Raw genomic sequence first — 17,618 nt, 5'->3', positions numbered from 1 at the left:
AAATAAATAAATAAATAAATAAATAAATAAAATGGTTAAGATAAATTATATGATGAGTTTATTTTGCTATTAACACAATTCATATTTTTTTAAAAATTGGCAAAGAACTTGAATAGATACTTCTCCAGGAAAGATATATTCAAATGACCAACAAGCACATGGAAAGATGCTCAATATTTTTTGTTATTAGGAAAATACAAATCAAAACCATGGTAAGATAAATTTATCTTACTTGGAATTTTAAAAAGGGAAAATAACAATTTTGGCAAGGATGTGGAGAAAACAGAACCCTTGTATATTATAATAAAAATGAAAAATTATGCAGTTGCTGTAGAACATCATTTGGTAGTTAAAAAGTTAAACCCAGAGCTGGGCGCAGTGTCTTAGGCCTGTAATTCCAGCACTTTGGGAGGCTAAGGTGGGCAGATCATGAGGTCAGGAGATTGAGACCACCTTGGCTAACATGGTGAAACCCTATTTCTACTAAAGATACAAGAAATTAGCTGGGCGTGGTGACATGCGCCTGTAATCCCAGCTACCCGGGAGGCTGAGGCAGGAGAATCGCTTGAACCTAGGAAGCAGAGGTTGCCGTGAGCCAAGATTGCGCCACTGCACTCCAGTCTGGGCAACAGAGTGAGATTCTGTCTCAAAAAAAAAAAAAAAGTTAAACTCAGAATTACTATATGATTCAGCAACTCCAATCCTAGATACACATCCAAAAGAAGTGAAATCAGGTACTGAAAAAAATGCCTGAAATAAATATTCATAGCAGCACTAGTCACAATAGCCAAAGGTAGAAACAACCCAAATGTCCATTGAGGGATAAATGGATAAACAAATGTTGGTATATCCATACAATGGAATATTCTTCGGCCTAGTACTGATACATGCTATAATATAGATGAATCTAGAAAACATTACAGTATGTGAAAGAAGTTAGACACAAAAGGCCACAAATTCCATGGTTCCATTTCTATGAAATGTCCAGAAAAGGTAAATCCATAAAGACAATGCAGATTGGTGGTTGCCAGGGACTGAGGGAAGAGTGGGGTGGGGAACGACTGCTTAATTCAGTGGTCCCCAACCTTTTTGGTACCAGGACCAGTTTCATGGAAGACACTTTCCACAGATGGGGTGGGTGGGGGTGGTTTCAGGATGAAACTGTTCCACCTCAGATCATCAGACATTAGATTCTCATAAGGAGTGCACAACCTAGATCCATGCGTGTACAGTTCACAATAGGGTCTGCACTCCTATGAGAATCCAATGCTGCCGCTGATCTGACAGGAGGTGGAGCTCAGGCAGTAATGCTTATCCACCCTCATCTGTTGCTATGCAGCCTGGTTCCTTACAGGCCACCGCTCATGGCCCATGACCCAGGAGTTGGGGACCCCTGGCTTAACGTATACAGGGTTTCCTTTTGGGGTGATGAAGTTTTGTAAACAGATAAAGGTGGTACTTGCAAAACATTAAGAATATACTAAATGCCACTGATTTGTTCACTTTAAAATGGTTCATTTTGTATTATGTGAGTTTCACTTCCATTAAAACAAACAATTGTCAGAATACAGCCATAATATTAATTTAAAAAATATTAGAAGAAAGTCATAAACATGTTAGCAACAACGAATTTCTTCAGTGTAGAGGTAGGACTGGGTTTGGTTTTCTTCTTTTTGCTGAACTACATTTTGCAAAATTTCTCTTATGAATATTTATGACTCTTAAATAAAATCTTCAAAAATCTGTTCCCCTGAACTACATGTTCAGTTAAAGGAAAAAAAGGGTCTCTGATTATAAGCTGTGCTAGGAATGACCTGGTGCGGAGACAGACAAAAAATAGGCATGTCAATTCTAATAGATGTTATATTCAGATCTTGACAGTGACCCTAAGCTGTGTTCTCCTCCTCTTATTATTCCCTAAAAGTTATACAGATATAGAGAAAAAGATGAGATTAGAAGTATAAGTGAACTCTCCCTATTAATTCAGATATGATTGGCTATTTGGACTGTGGATGCTATGAAATGGGGAAGATTCAGAAGAGTGTCCATATCAGTGAGAGAAATTGTAAGGGTGCCATAATAAAGCTGCTTCCACTTGTTGCATGCATATTTGGAAATGAAGATAGAGGCTAAAAGACTGAAGTGGCTGTGGCTGGTCAGGGTGAAGGGAGGGTCATTCTTCAACAGATTACGTAAGTGACAGCAGACAGCTGTTCTACTTCTATTGGGAACTCAGAGTGCTACTTAAATAGTACCCTGAATGCTTCTGCTTCTATATTAGGAAGGACTTAATACCGAGAGTAGTGGCTTCTCAGATCCAAGTGCAAGGGAGACTTTCACTCTCTCCTTTAAGAATAGCTCAAGTTAAGACTGCGGAACCTACAGACCAGAAGACTCGGAGAAGATTATTTCCAAGTGTGAGGGTTTTGCAACCTTTGATCTAATTAATTATGTTTGAAGAGTCTGGTTTATTTATGAGAGGTGAGCTTTGTAATTGTGACGTTGGGAGCCAAAATATCTTTTCCAAATCTCATTCCAGACCTTCCTGCCAGAGACTCTGGTGCTGGATCACCTTCTGTAACAGACCCACAGAGGCACGCTAGAAGATAACATCAGCCAGACATGAAATCTGTTGTGAATTTGTTCAAACACTCGTGTGCTCAAGCTAAAGGGCAAAGATAGGCATGCGGGTCTGTAAAAGGGGTAATCAGCTCCAGGAGGGCAGGCAGCAATCCTTGGAAGGGGGGCAAAATGGTTGCAGAGTTACATGTGCTTGATCCAGTGCCATGGTGGTGTCCTGCATGCCACCCGGCACACCGGTTAAATCTCCACCACTGGAATGCTCCTTTGCAAGCCCTCTTTAGATAAGGAGGAAAGAATGTAGTAGTTAAGAATCTTATCATTCAAAATACCTGTCCCCAGGGACCCGCCTGCCAGGATGCACATTCCGGCTGCTGACAAGTCTGCATAGATGTTGGCTTGGTCTCAGGGTCACACATTCTATCATTTAATCGATCTTCACCAAACTGACACCAGACCTGGCGGTGCTTATGCCCTTTTCCACAGGTGACCAAGCACTGTAATGAAAAGCGGAGCCAGTCAGGGTCATTTCTGATCAATGTGTTGTGGTTTCTGGGGTGATTTATTGATGAGTAGGAACAGGTGTGTCCTTTTCTCACAGCAATCCCTCTCCCATAGCAATTTGTAAATATACTAAGCCTCATTTTTTTCCTTTTCGTTCATTTATTCATTCATTCTATAATTATAGTCTCTGGGCCAGTTTCAAGCACAAAATAAACTCAACATAGCACCATGCTATAAAATTTGAAAACCAACATCCATAATTTTCTAGCATAGGAGTTAAGAGTGGGGAATTATAAATCAGATCAACCTAGGTTTCATCACTTACATAACCAGGTCACAAGATCTCTCTGAACCTCAATTTTCTTATCTGTAAAATGAGAATTAGTGTCTACTACAAAGGGTTGTGAAGACTAAATGAAACAAATCCAAGTAAAGCTCTTGGCACAATGTTCATTTAATAAATGTAAACATAATCATCATTTTATCCATACTTATCGTAGAAAATTTGAAAACTATAGAAAAACATAAAAGAAAAAATTATAATGATCCCAAATCTCACTACCCAAGGATAACCATTATCAGTATTTTATTATTTTCTTTCCAGTCTTTCCCAGCAACTTTGGATTGTAGTGAATTTACAGTTTGATCTCCCAACCCGCATTTTATCACATATTGTTGCAAAGGTTTGTTACTTAGTTTGAAATTATACTATGATGCTAGCTATCTAAGTAAAATTTAAACCCACTACTTATTTTCTCTTTTTTAACCAAGTAGTAGAGATTTTTAAGCAAAAGTAATTTGTTAACCTAGAACTAAAGCACTAGGTTTGCAGTTTATTTGTCCAGAAATCAGATACTGTTAATCAAATACACTGTTAATTGACTACCATTTCAGGAGCATTAATAGTATCCTTTTCAGATTTATTTGAGGGTGAAAATAAACAGTTAATACTGCACTTATAAGGATGGGATAAGAGCATGGATGTAAGAGCTGTAGCAGGGAAACTTTTCCTTTCCGCATATTCCTGATTCGGCCCATAAAAAATGAAACTTCTGTTTTGTATTTCTTATTTCCCTTCTTCCCTTTAAGGAAGGCGGAGTGAGTCCCTGCTTGGTAAGAATCTCCTTGGGCTTTGTTAACACTGGGCTATGTTAGTAGTGAGTGCTAATACTATACCACAAAAGCAAGAAAGAGGCTGCATCTTCTTTCTCTTGTTGTCCTGGGACCATCTGTGCTAAGCACTGGAGGGTTTGCCTTGTGCTTCATAAAGTAAAGGATGAAAAAGGCATAAATCTGGAATATTCAGTCTGGTCCATTTCTTTTTTTTTTCCCCTCTGAGTTTTTTTTTTTTTTTTTTCTTGCAGTTGGATGGATAAGTCAGAGAGGTCACTCCCTGGGGTCTAATTCTCTTATTTCAAAGTCAAGGAAGTAGGAAACCTCATGTTGACTTCAGATGTGAGCCAGTATAGCTTTATGATTAATAAATCCATGATTTCCTTTCAGTGACTTAGCTAGGGCTCAAAGAGGAGGGAAGGTGACGGACTGGAACTTCAAAATCACAACAGAAGCTACCACAGTGAGTGATCCAGCCAAGCCCAAAGTGCCTCTGAGGTCACTGGCAGACTAGTTACATCCAGTACTACAGTCATGGTGCAGGCAGAGAGCTGGAGTTGTTTTCTAAAGGGAGACAAGAGAGAAAGGGAGAGGTAGGAGAAAGGTGCACAAGGGTTCGCCTTAAACAGATAGACAGCACCAGAACTAGAATATGAGAGATGACCTAGGGGAAATAACAGCCCTCCCATATTACCTCTGACCAGTCTCCAGATTTCCACTGTGGACAAGGGAACTCACTGCAACTCTGAATGGTAACTTTCTCTTGATGTGTGCATTTGCTGTCATCCAGCACATCATTTCGGGTGTTGACACAAATGGCCCTTCTCCTCTGGGTCCCACCGTCACAGCTTTTAGAACACTGCAGGGACAAAAATAAAAATAAAAAATAAATAAAACTGTTGCTAAGTTTCTTATAAAGTATGCTCAAGATCTTGGCTATATTGTCTCTTCCAGCTCTTAAGAAACAAACACAGAAGCTGGCCAACTCTAGTTGTTATTTTGGTGGAGATCTTTTCATGTTATCAGTTTTCTTACCAGGTTTATAATTAAAGTCAATATTAGCTCATTGACATACAAAAGTAAAAGTGGAAATGGCTTATAGAGTATGCAAAATAAATCAGTTGAGTTGTTCCACTTCTTTCAATTTTCCACACGTCATGCCCATGTCAGATATTACAAATCAATCATGCTACTCTATTCTGGAAAGCTTGAATGGGGTCAGGCATTACAAATCAATCATGGTCATCTCTTCCACGCAGCCTAAATGGGGCTTACACACCTGCAAGAAGCCACCATCAAGTAATCAGACAGCATCCAAGAAGACTCTTTGAGTGACAGCCAACTTACTTCAGTCCAGGCAGAATAGCGCCAGCCACCCATGTTACATTCCCCTGAGCATTTTTCACGGTTGCTTGGTTTGGGATGACTACTGCAGAAACCATCATCAACCTTCTCGGTCTTCCCATCCAGCCTGCTATATTTGGCACAGTAGATGTCTAATGTGCGGTAACCCAAACCACACTGGGCACTACATTCACTCCTGCTGGCCACATGCCACCTATGCAAAAATAATGGGGCAAAACCAACATTTCTGTTAAAAACATATGCCTTATCTATAGTCAACTGGTATTCATAGAAGAGTTGAGTTCTTTTTTCTTTCTTAACTCAAATACCATGAAGCCCAAAGCCACAGTCAGTTACTAAAATCTAATTTTAAACCAACATATCCACGTATTTTTCATGGTTGCCAATGTACATACAAGTCACAGAATGACAGCCAGAGGTGTTATCTTTGTGATGATTTTACCCCAATACAGTCAATCTGAAATTCAAGCTACCAAAAGGGAAAAAAAAAAAATTCAAGTGTATTAAAACCTGTGTACATTATTATCTGTAAATAAAGGCTCTTAAATTCCTTGAAGACATGGACTATATTTTATACAATTCAATTTTACACTTTAAAATTAGATTTGAATCTATAAATCTCTGTCACCTTTGTATCTGTACCACCTATAATGAGATTATGGGGAGGGCATAGGTATTCCGTATGTGCTGGCCAATCATCTGGTTCTTTAATACCCTAGGAACATGATCAGCAGTGCTTACATTTAAAAAGAAAATGAAAAATATTCTTAAATTAAATAGTATATTCTAAATAAATGTATTTAAAATACCTTAAAATGTATTTTGTTGATTAGATTTAGAAATCCAAAAAGCATGATTTCTTTGTACTCTTCATTGGATTTCACTCTTGACTGTTCACTCTTTACTGCTCAGAAATTGGGTGGTTTGTTGGTTACCAATGTCCTGAGACTACTTCCATGTGTACCTGTCCAGGGTAGAACTCAGGGGAAATAAAAAGAGTTCTGGCCTCATGCTTATCTTGGAATTTCTCATGAATGTCCAAAAGTAGGTCAGAGTTGACCATCTGGCAAGTAAAGTGGGCTATGGAGATTTTCCGATAGAGTGACACCGTATTTGGGGGATTTTGTTCTAACCCGGAACACGTTCAATAAGGAATTGTAAAACAATGCTTTATCTCATCCTGTCACAGCCTAGTGGGGCAAACTCTCACTTCCTTCAGGAAGTGTGGCAAAAATGTGGCCCAATTCAACAGAAGCATCTGGAACTTTCATCTGCTCTTTGATTCTTGGCTACCTTCTCTTTGCCTTCGTCACCATTTCCTTGTGGAAAGGTTATTTTCCATCCTGGATGAAGAAGGAAGGTGTCCTGTCTCCACAAGACAACACGCCAACAGCTTAGCATGGCAGAGTGGCTCAAGTGCCCCTGACAGTAACATCATCCCCAGAATCTGAGCAGAGAATCTTGAAGAGTCTATGGAAAGGGCAGAGCACTGCCTTAGAAAAGTTCTCAAAATGCTACCCCCTGCTTCGTAGTCTCTCCCTGGATGGTGGTCTTCAATGTTTCGTGTTCATTTAGTTCATTTCAAGGGACATAAAATACAATTATATTTTATTGCTATATTTCAGAAAACCATATTCCAAAGTGTTGTTAATAAGTAGAAACTGAGAACAAAAAGTGTAACCCTGTGTGTTTTTGTTGCAGGGGCAGTTGTGGGATTAAATAATTTTAAGAACTACTGAATTCAAAAGGTTTTATGTATTATAGAACTTCTCAAGGCCTTCAAAATGTTGATCAGCATTATTAATCTCCACATGGGGAAGGAGATTCTTGGTAAGGCTTCTCAGACATACTGGTGTGCCATGGATTGTCTTTCAAAATGAGTGATCCACAACCACGCTTTTTGAAAAGCTATTTCAGAGTTTGACCAATCAGTAACAATCCTCTCTTCAGTCTTTCGGTTTTGGACACAGATACTTGACAAGAATTACTATACATCAAGGTTATATTGACTGTCACTTCGATAGGTGCAAGATAGAACATCTTATTTATAGGCTTGGTTTGTGTCTGTGTAGTTTTCAGTGAACAATTTTATTTTCCCGACAATCTATACAGGCCAGTAAGATACCTGTCTGAATGCTGACAAATAGGCATGATCTTCTGGTTAATTTCAGGAATGAGCAAGCACCTGTCTAAGGAGGCCTTGGAAACTAATCCTAAACTCCTAGGTTTTCTTTGCATTTTAAAATTCCTAACTCTATGATCTTTACATCTACCAAAAGACCTGGACATAATCCCTTCGCCTTTTCTTTAATTAGAGGTGATATTATTACCATTGGAGCCTATGATCTGACCTGCTGTCCTTGTTTGGTCTGAGTAGAGTATATATAAAAGCTAAGTGTTAAAAAAAATAGTGACTTTCTCCAAATGGGAAATTTAGAATTTAGAATAGCTTAGTATGCTAGCATACCTACAGTATGAAATAAAAAGAACTGAAGCCCTGCTTACACCTAGGTATTGTAATGTTATTTTTAATAAAAATCCAGAGGATGAACTATGGAATCAGAAAGACCTAGATGTGAGTGTCAATTAAGTGACCCTAGTTGAGTCACTTAACTTCACTAAGCCTCAGTTTCCTCATCTGTGAAATAGAGGGAAACAGAATCTATTTCACTGGGATATTTGGGGGATTGAGTGAGGCAAGGCATGTGTAGCATTTCACACATATGGCAGACATTCAAGAAAAGTAGTTATTCCTGTTATAATTTATTATTATTATTATCATTATCCTTGGTGTTTCATTCTCCAACCAAGTTTTAAGTATCAGGTAACTCCACATAAATCAATGAGCAGAAATCTATTTGAGATCTTTTGCATCATTTTACACAAAAACTCATGGTTTCAAGGGTACCTTTTAATGTATTAGCTCTGTAAGCACTGTTTAAATTTTATGTCTAAAGGCTGCCAATGCAGGAGAAATTTTGGAGAACATCACATAAGCCAGCATCATCACAAATTAAATAGTGGCTCACTTTGGAATCTGCTCAAAGTGAAAAATATTTTTTCAAAATAACAGCTCAAACATTATCTCCACCCTCAAATTGGTGCTCCATGGGTAAACTTATAAAGAGGGCTCTTAAATAATTATTTATTTTTATGATCGCATTCAATTATTCGCAATGCTATGTATAAATTCACCATCTTTGTGATCATAGGAGCACACTTAGCACTGCAGGCAGGAGTTCTGCTGTATCTATAGTTATCATCAGAGACTCAACCAGTCCCGTTCTGATTCAATCAGTGGAGAAAAAACAGGTAAGGGCTCCAAGCAAGGTAGGGAACAGGGATGGGGCAAAAAAACTCATGGGAATTATTTCTTTTCACAAAGGAAGAGAAGCTACCCAGAATAGAATCCATGAGTACCACTCATCATTATAACTGAATTAAGAACAAAAACAACTTTCTCCTAGGGTTTAAGCACAGGATCTAGGTGCAGACTGACCACATTTAGATTTCCGTCACTCCACTAACTAGTTGTGTGAGCTTAGGCAATTTGCTTAATGACTCTCAGCCTCTATTTTCCTTATTTGTAAAATGGTAATAATAATAATATATAACATTGTAATGTTTGAAGAATAGGTAGGCTATTAATTATATTAACAGGATAATAGATAATGGGATAAGAACTATCCTGTTAGTAAAAGAATATTAATAGGATAATACATAACTGTTAAAAAATAGTTCTTAGTAAATGGTTGACTCTATTACCATAACCATTATAGAGTACTGGGGAATATAGTGATAATTTGATATAAGGCTACTCAGAAAATGTCACTACTCTCAATTGATTAAGGTTATGCCTCAAGGAATCTACCCAACAATTCATTTTTTCCCCAAACTTTAGTGATTAATTCAGTTTAGCAGTTAATTAACTAATTATTTTTTCCTGAATAGACTTTAACTTAATTCAATTGGCTGAAACAGTGGGTTTATATGGACACTATCTACAACAAGAATATTGCCTAGTATAAATGTCTGCCTTTTAATGTCTTCTTGCTTTTTTTTTCACAATGACTTTTGTCAATATATTTTGGCAAGTCAATTTCAGTAGGGCAATGAGCTAGAAAGTCAGTGACACTGGGTAGAGGCTAGACAGATCCTGGGCTTTGAAGTCAGAGCCTTCAGTCAGAACTGGCAAAAATACGACATTCATACCATAGCTCCTCTCACTCCCATGGCAGACATTAGTAGTCAATCTCAGAACTCCTCTGTTTTCTCAGAGCCTCAAGTAGGCCTTATAATCTGCACTAAAGCACTACAGGCAGCCAATACCCTTTGATTGGATTTGGCATTGTAATGTGGAACCTTCAAAATGCTTAAGCATTTACTTTTTGGCTTACAAATTGTGAGACCTTAACACATTCCCATACTACTCTCCACTGAATTTCCCTTCTTAAAAGGAGGATAAAACAGCAACTCACCTTAACTGCATTTAACTGTCATGCAGACTATACAATGCAAGCACCGACTACTTAATATTTCAATATGACGCAGTCAACCTTGCAGGCAAATAGAAAAGCTTCAGAATGCTCTACCCACCCAGTATTTCCTGCCTTGGATTTTACACTTTTCTTAAACGCAGAATTGTTTGAATATCTCAGACATCTGTATATACATTTTCTTCTTGTTTCTTCCATGATGCTACCTCAGTGCACTGCAACTGTCATGTGTGTAGGAGTTCTTCTACTAGGAGGTATACACTTTAGGTAGATATAGGTCATTATGGGTACTTTAAGGGACGAGGTTCTCCCCCTTTTCTTTTGGCTTTCAAAACAAGTTTTCACATACAATGTGACTCAATCATAATGCTAATGCCTACCCAACAAGTTGTGAGGATCAACTGAGAATGCTTTTTTGGCAAGTGCCATACTCTATTAGCTATTTTTAATTCTTAGATGAATAAGAAATCTGCACATGTATGTCTTGGATAATCAGTTCCAGAGGGATGGAGAACTGGTTAAGGCTTATTTCACTGAAACACAAGAAAGGGGAACTAAAGACCAGCATCCCCTCCTTTTGCTTCTCCTGCTGGGACCTCCTGCAAGACTCTCACAATTCAGTAATAAAGGTCTTGAGAAAACAGTGGCCCACCTCAGGTCACAGTCTGTGCCACAGGGTTCAGTAATGGGTCCAGGCTGGGGCAGTCGATCACATCTTTGATCAGAAACAGTAAGCTGATCAGATTCCCTGGTGCAAACAAGTTTTCGTTTCCGTTCCCCTAAGCAGAGAGAGAAAAAAAATTATTCAGGGAAAACAATCTATTCCATAAACTATTTAGACCCCGGATTGGCAAGCATTTTCTCTAAAGAGCTAGATAGTAAATATCTTCAGAGCATATGATCTCCGTTACACTATTCAACCCTGACCTTACAGGGCAAAAGCAGCCACTCAAAGTCAATACATAAACAAAATTGGCATGGCTGTGTTCCAATAAAACTTTATTTGTAAAAGTAGGTAGCCCGGGCGCAGTGGCTCACGCCTATAATCCCAGCACTTTGGGAGGCTGAGGTGGATGGATCATCTGAGGTCAGGTGTTCAAGAACAGCCTGGCTAACATGGTGAAACCCATTCTCTACTAAAAATACAAAAATTAGCCAAGCATGGTGGCATGTACCTGTAATCCCAGCTGCTCGGGAGACAGAGGCATGAGAATTGCTTGAACCCGGGAGGCGGAGGTTGCAGTGAGCTGAGATTATGCCACTGCACTCCAGCCTAGGTGACACAGCAAGACTCCATCTCCAAAAAAAAAAAAAGAAAAGAAAAAAAAGTAGGCGGTGAGCTGGATTTGACCTACTGGCTGTGGTTTGCTGACTCCTCATTTAGACAAAAAAAAACCAAAATAAATAACATATGCTATGACTACTAAAACCATGCCTCTGGAAAATTACAATGGCAGAGGTGATTTTTGCTTCGTTTTACACATGTGTACAAAAATTTCTTAGGATTAAGAAACTAAAATTTCCTGTATCCCTTAAAAAGTTCAACTTCCCAGTCAAAAATAATCAGACACATTCAAAGAAAAGAGATTAGAGAATGTATGCAAATAGAAGAGTTTTCAGTTTGCATGTATTTGGCTGTTATTTAAAAAAAAAAAAAAAAAGATAAAAAATCTTCTCAAATCCCCAGAACTCAAATTCAAAGCAGATACCTTGGCAGGGTTTACTGCATGCTTGCCACGGCCCATGACTGTTCCAGTAAAATTGCTGAGGTTTATCTTCAATTGGAATATTGAAAGAATAGCGTACATCGGGGTTGTATAACTTTCCCACCGACAAAACCTAGAATGTGTGGACAAAACAGAAAGGAATTGGGTGGGCTTGGTGATGCCAAGCAGAAGACAAGGGTGGTGGGCTCATGGACAAGTTTTCACCTGAAGCAAAAGTTCTTGCTCAATGCGATCTGTTGAGTTAATTCTTTCTACGGCAGTCTCGGATCCACTGTACTCTACCACAGCATTCCCAATGCGGATTTCCCTTTTGGCCATTGTGACAACAAAGTTTCCATTTAGCAAGAATTCACCTTTACTGCTTGATAAAGCTGTAGGTGAGGAAAGAGAATAATACATTGATCTGCTGTCAATGACTAGCTGTTTGAAATATGAAGTAACATCTGGATAGGCAGAGAGTCGCTGTGCACAGAATGGGGACTTTTGAGCCAGACAGGCGTGGCTTCAAGTCCTAAGTTTGCCACTTGCCAGCTGTGTGGCCTTGGGAATCATTTTCCATCCATCTCCATTTCTTTATCTCTAAAGTGGAGACAAAAGCACCTACTCCCTCGTGGTATCTGTGAAAAATAAAATGTAACCTAGGTGTCCTAATAAACCTTGAGATTGTTATATGAGACTCACAGTTACAGAATTATAGATGGAAGCAAAAGTGTTGCTATGATTAGAAAATATGTATTAGCGAACTGAACACTCATAAAATTGATTCCTACACAAATCTATATATATTAGAATTAGTCAAGCCTGTTGAATCTTTGTTAAGTCTTCTTTGTTGGACAGATGTTGAAATTTGAAAATCCATGGTTAATATGATGCTCAAAGGTCTCCTTTTCAGTGTAGCTCACTGTGGTACCAGCCTCAAATATGGCCCCAATGAGCCTTGCTGCATGGTATTCACACTGTGTGTCATCCCCTCCCACATTCAATAGGAATGACTGCAATCACTAGCATAATGCAGGAACAACAGAACCTGACTTCTGAGGCAAGACCAAAGGCACGGTGGCTCTCCCTTGCTCTTCCTTGGACCTCTGATTCTGGACGAAGCCAGCTGCCATGTTTTGAGGATACTAAAGAACCCACAGAGAGGCCTGTAAGTAGCAGGGAAGTACTGATTCCTTCTGCCAACAGCCTCTGAGTAGTAATCTGGGAAGTGGATTCTCCCGCCCTAGTTGAGCCTTCAGATAATACCACATTCCTAACTGCCATCTTGACTGCAACCTCATGAGAGACTTCAAGATAGAAACACCCATGTATGCTGCTCCCAAATTTCTTACAAGAGAAACTGAGAGGATATATTTGTTGTTCTAAGCCACTATGTCCTGAGATAATTCGTTACACGTAAAAGATTAATACACCTACATAGACCATTATTTCTAAACCTGCAACTGCCTCCTATTGTTAGCACAGATTACATACTTTCTATCCCCTTTCTCACCTGAATTTTTCTCCATGGCACTTTGTTTGTACTCTCTTCCCAAACAAGAATGTAAGGCCCATGATGGTAAGAAATGTTGGGATCATTTTATTCACTACTATATCCCAGTTTCTGAAAGAGCACATGGCAGGTGCTTAGTAAATACGCATCTTTGGGGAAGAACGAATAAATCTACTCTGGATCTTGCAAAAGATGAAAAAAATCAGTGATGCTGAAAAAGTGATATTGGAGAACTGCTTGAATTGAGTACCAAAATGTTGGCCAAATGAGAACCTGGCAGATTTAGACCAGTTATAGAATCTAAAATAGTCAAACCCACAGAAGCAGAGATTAGAGTGGTAAATGACAGGGGCAGGAAGGAGGAGGGGATGGGGAGACGCTGGTCAAAGATACAAAGATTCAGTTTTGCAAGATGAATACATTCTGGAGATCTAGCATACAGCAATGTGACTATAGTTAACCTTACTGTATTGCATACTTGAAATTTGCTTAAAGGGTAGATTATAAGTGTTGAAAGAAAGAAAGAGAGTAGGAGAGAGAAAGAAGAAAGAAAGGAAAAGAGAGACAGAAAGAAAGAAAAGGAAAGAGGAAGGAAGGAGGGATGGAAAGAAAAAAGAAAACAAAAGGAAATGGTAACTATGTGGGTGACAGATATGTTAATTAGATTGGTTTTGGTGATTATTTCACAGTGCATAGGAGTATTAAAAAAACTTAAGTTGAACACCTTAAATATATGCAATTTGTATTTGTCAAGTATCCCTCTATGAAGCTGAAAAAAGAAACAGGAAAGAAAATTGACAAGGAGGATGAGACAACAGCTGCTTCAGAAGACATTATTTATTTATTAAAAGGTCAAGAGGGCTTATTGGGAAAGTAAATCTCTAGAAAGCTTTTCAAAAATTGACTCCCTTTCAGATTTTACCATTAAATTCAGACTTTCAGTCAAGAATATACTACTTTGCTGTTATGTGACTTGATATGAAAAATGTATGCAAAAATATTTATCAATTGCTTTACTCTTTTCAAAACCTTGGCATGATTGAAATGAAGATGTAATTTTGTTGATAGTCAAATACAAATAAATTTATTTTCATAATTTTGGATTAATTTCTCAAGATAAAAATCTCAATCATATCTTTTCCTTTTAGTATTTAATACAAAATTTTGATAGCACTGCTTTTTTCTCTCCTGGTACCACTGCTCCTTGAATACGTCCTCCCGAGTATTGGGCTTGACATGAAGCAGATATTTAATAAAATCAGAGCTATTAAAAATGTGGGCTCTGAACAAACACTAGAGAAAGGTCCCCTTACCATCTGTAATTTGTGCAACAGTAGCAAATTTTAGTAGTAAGGATGCCCTTGAAAGGTACTTAGGTGAATAAAAGGAACAAGGACATTTAACACACAGATGGCAAATAATTTTCATCCCCAGTGCCAACGTCAATCAATTGGTACCAGCTGCCCAAGAAACCATGCTGAACATGATTCACCTCCCTGTAACTTTACAAATCTTATTTTCACCTATCTTCCTAGTCTCACCATTCACTCCCACCAATAAACCTAAATTTCAAGACCTGTATATTTCCAGGTCAGCCATATATCATTCTACATGGTGGCAGTAAAGTGAAGTGGTTAAGTGTGTAGCATCTGAAGTCAGACCAATAAGGATACCAATCTTTCCCATTTTCTATTTGTAACAACTTGGATAAATGACTTAACCTCTCTAAGCCTCAGTTTCTTCCTCTGTATAATGAGTTTCTTATAGGATTGTTATATGGATTAATAAGAATCCATATGAGCTTTAGTTCCTGGCAGATCAAAATGCCTTTGTATGTACTGTCTCCTTATCACACCTCTCTAAGGTAGGGTCTATTATAGAAGCCTAATTTATGGGTGAGAAAAGCATAACTTAAAATAGTTAATTTCCCAAGGCCAGGTGGCTCCTAATCATGGAAATCCATCTCCAGAGTCTATAAACTACTAAAATTTTCCAAGAAGGGGGTCAACAAATGTTTGTTAAATGAGTAAATGAGTTCATGCATTCATTCTCTTGTATACAAATAGAAACTAAGTATGTTTGTGTTGTAGATTTTCTTAAATGTAAATTGTTCATTTTGTTAGACTGCATGAGCCCTTGAGCAAAGCAGCCATTTAAAAATTCACTTTTTCGACTAATAGACATTGGAAACTACCAAAGGTGGGAGGGTAAAAGGAGGATAAGGGTTGAAAAATTACCTATTGGGTACAGTGTTCATTATTTGGGTAATGGGGTACACTAAAAGCTCAGACTTCAGCACTACCCAATATATGCATGTAAGAAACCTGTAGTCCTACCCCTTAAATAAATACAATGATAAAATAAAAATAAAAATTTACTTTTATAAGCCCAAGAGAGATTCCCAACCCATAGTAGGTGCTCAATCGATGATGCTGAAAGAATAAGTGATTGATGGAGTCTGACACTCATGACAAGGAGGATAGAGTGCTTCCAGCCAAACGACTCTTTTTCAGTCAGTGTAAACCTCTGACAACCTTGTCTTGCCTGTAGCTCCTGCAGCGTGAGATCCACCAGCCATGAAAGAGGCAGGAGTTTCAATGGGTCACTGAAGCTGAGGTTGTCTAGGTTGTTTCCGTGGCACCTCGGGCATCCTGAGGCTGCTCCCTAATGCGGGTCATTCAAATGGTGACAGTATGATGAGCTGTCAACAAAATCACCCAATTCTTTCAAATGAAGTTGCATGCTAGTTACCCAGCTGACGTCTTGCTAAAAAGGGGGAAGTAAAATGTCCCATGCTGGTTCTGTAAATCAGGTGATAATCCAGTGTGGTCATATGCAAAGAGTGATAGTCTGTTCTGGGTTAATTTGGGGGGCTTTTCCAATGTCTCCAGGCTTCCTTTCATGCTTTGCTGACTCAGGGTATTTCACCCTTCAGTGCATATTCTTTATTCCAGTAGATGTGAGTAGGGAGAAAGAGAGGAGCACAAATGATATAGGATTCCTCTTACGATCTGCCCTGATAAACAGTTTGGCTCCAGACATCCTTAAAATCATCAGATGAAAAAAAAAAATTCTTATTTTATTTTGCACCGCTTCGATTCCCATCTTCCAATTGCCACAATTAATCAAGAGCTAAGTGCACTGGAGACAAATATGTATCACAGAAATGGTTACTTTTTCTTCTAAAGGGATATGAACATGGTGGCTCTGGGTACAACTTGGCTTTAGCTGAACAGGAGGAAGGGGTCCACGCGAAAGGATGACCTTTGACAGGGAGGCTTTCTGCTTTGGTACTTTGTGAAACAAATAGTTTCCTGAAAACAAGAGCCTAATGCCCAACCTCCCACTAATGCGATTAAGGGAGCTAATTTCCTGGGTTGGTTTCCCTCCCATTGCACCCATCAGAGCTGGGTTGCTACAAAAGGCCCTCTCTCCTGGAAATCTCTCCCTCCCGGAATACACAGAAAAGTATGGCTTGGCTCACATGAAAACACACACACACACACACACATAAGGGATAAGGATGAAGATTGCTTTGCTTAGCAATGGAATATCTGTGACTGGACTCAACGCGAGACCCAGTGTGGGTTGTAAAACCTTCTCAATGCATTTGCTGTATCTTCCCTCAAGCCAAGAGTAAATATTTACACACGCCAGACTTGATGACAACATCAAATTCTTCCTAACTTGTTGAGTAACCACTGTGAGGTTCAAAGGCTCTGAGGTCTCGACTTTCACACTCAGTGGACTGTGACTTGCAATGTAGGCCTGCACACTTTTCATTTGCTTCTAGAGAGACTTCCTTATGCCAACAGGTGACTTTCCCATTCTATTCCATTAAAGAGCCATAACTGGTTCAGATTGCCTGTCCCAGATGACAAATCTTTAATTTTGTTTTCATTCTTTACAGGGAGATTAAGAAACCTCCAGTGAATAATAAAAGGTTATCAGGAGGCCCTCCCTGAATTCAGGTGCTTGATGTGCACTCATTAAGTTGAACTGAATTGAGGCCACCACTTGGAGGGAGATTATTTTTCCAAGAAAGAGAAGAATAGCAGAGAATCCTTCTCTCTTTCGAAGAGAAGAGAGGAGCAACTCAACATGGCCTTCAGGTCTCAGGAAATTAATTTATAAAGCAGGCTGCATGCAATGCTGTTTGATTTAATTAGGAAGTAGTAAGGACACAGCAGTCACATGCTCAAATTTATAACCAAGTGTACAAAGAAAAATATTTGCTCCATTCTGCAGCTGTTCAAGGAGAAATGAAGGATTCCCTCTGCAAAATAATTTGAAAACAGTTCCCCGAGAACTTTGTTAATTGTCTTATAAAGTTGCCACTCA

The 17,618-nt window shown here is 38.8% G+C and overlaps 1 protein-coding gene across 2 annotated transcripts in view; it reads right to left on the bottom strand.

Annotated features, from left to right (window-relative positions):
• ADAMTS9 (ADAM metallopeptidase with thrombospondin type 1 motif, 9) overlaps nucleotides 1–17,618 on the bottom strand; it is a 177,550-nt gene that overhangs the window by 99,593 nt on the left and 60,339 nt on the right. For both annotated transcript variants that reach the window (XM_011947181.1, XM_011947182.1), the window contains 6 exons: nucleotides 11,990–12,156; nucleotides 11,768–11,897; nucleotides 10,711–10,837; nucleotides 5,545–5,755; nucleotides 4,892–5,056; nucleotides 2,913–3,077 (listed from right to left, as the gene is read on the bottom strand). In XM_011947181.1, the coding sequence (XP_011802571.1) occupies nucleotides 2,913–3,077; nucleotides 4,892–5,056; nucleotides 5,545–5,755; nucleotides 10,711–10,837; nucleotides 11,768–11,897; nucleotides 11,990–12,156 (965 nt within the window). The remainder of the gene's footprint in view (nucleotides 1–2,912; nucleotides 3,078–4,891; nucleotides 5,057–5,544; nucleotides 5,756–10,710; nucleotides 10,838–11,767; nucleotides 11,898–11,989; nucleotides 12,157–17,618) is intronic.

Source organism: Colobus angolensis, unplaced genomic scaffold (genome assembly GCF_000951035.1).
Source record: "Colobus angolensis palliatus isolate OR3802 unplaced genomic scaffold, Cang.pa_1.0 Scaffold26, whole genome shotgun sequence".
In the NCBI taxonomy this organism is placed as follows: domain Eukaryota; kingdom Metazoa; phylum Chordata; class Mammalia; order Primates; family Cercopithecidae; genus Colobus; species Colobus angolensis.
This window is presented reverse-complemented; position numbering and strand designations above follow the sequence as displayed.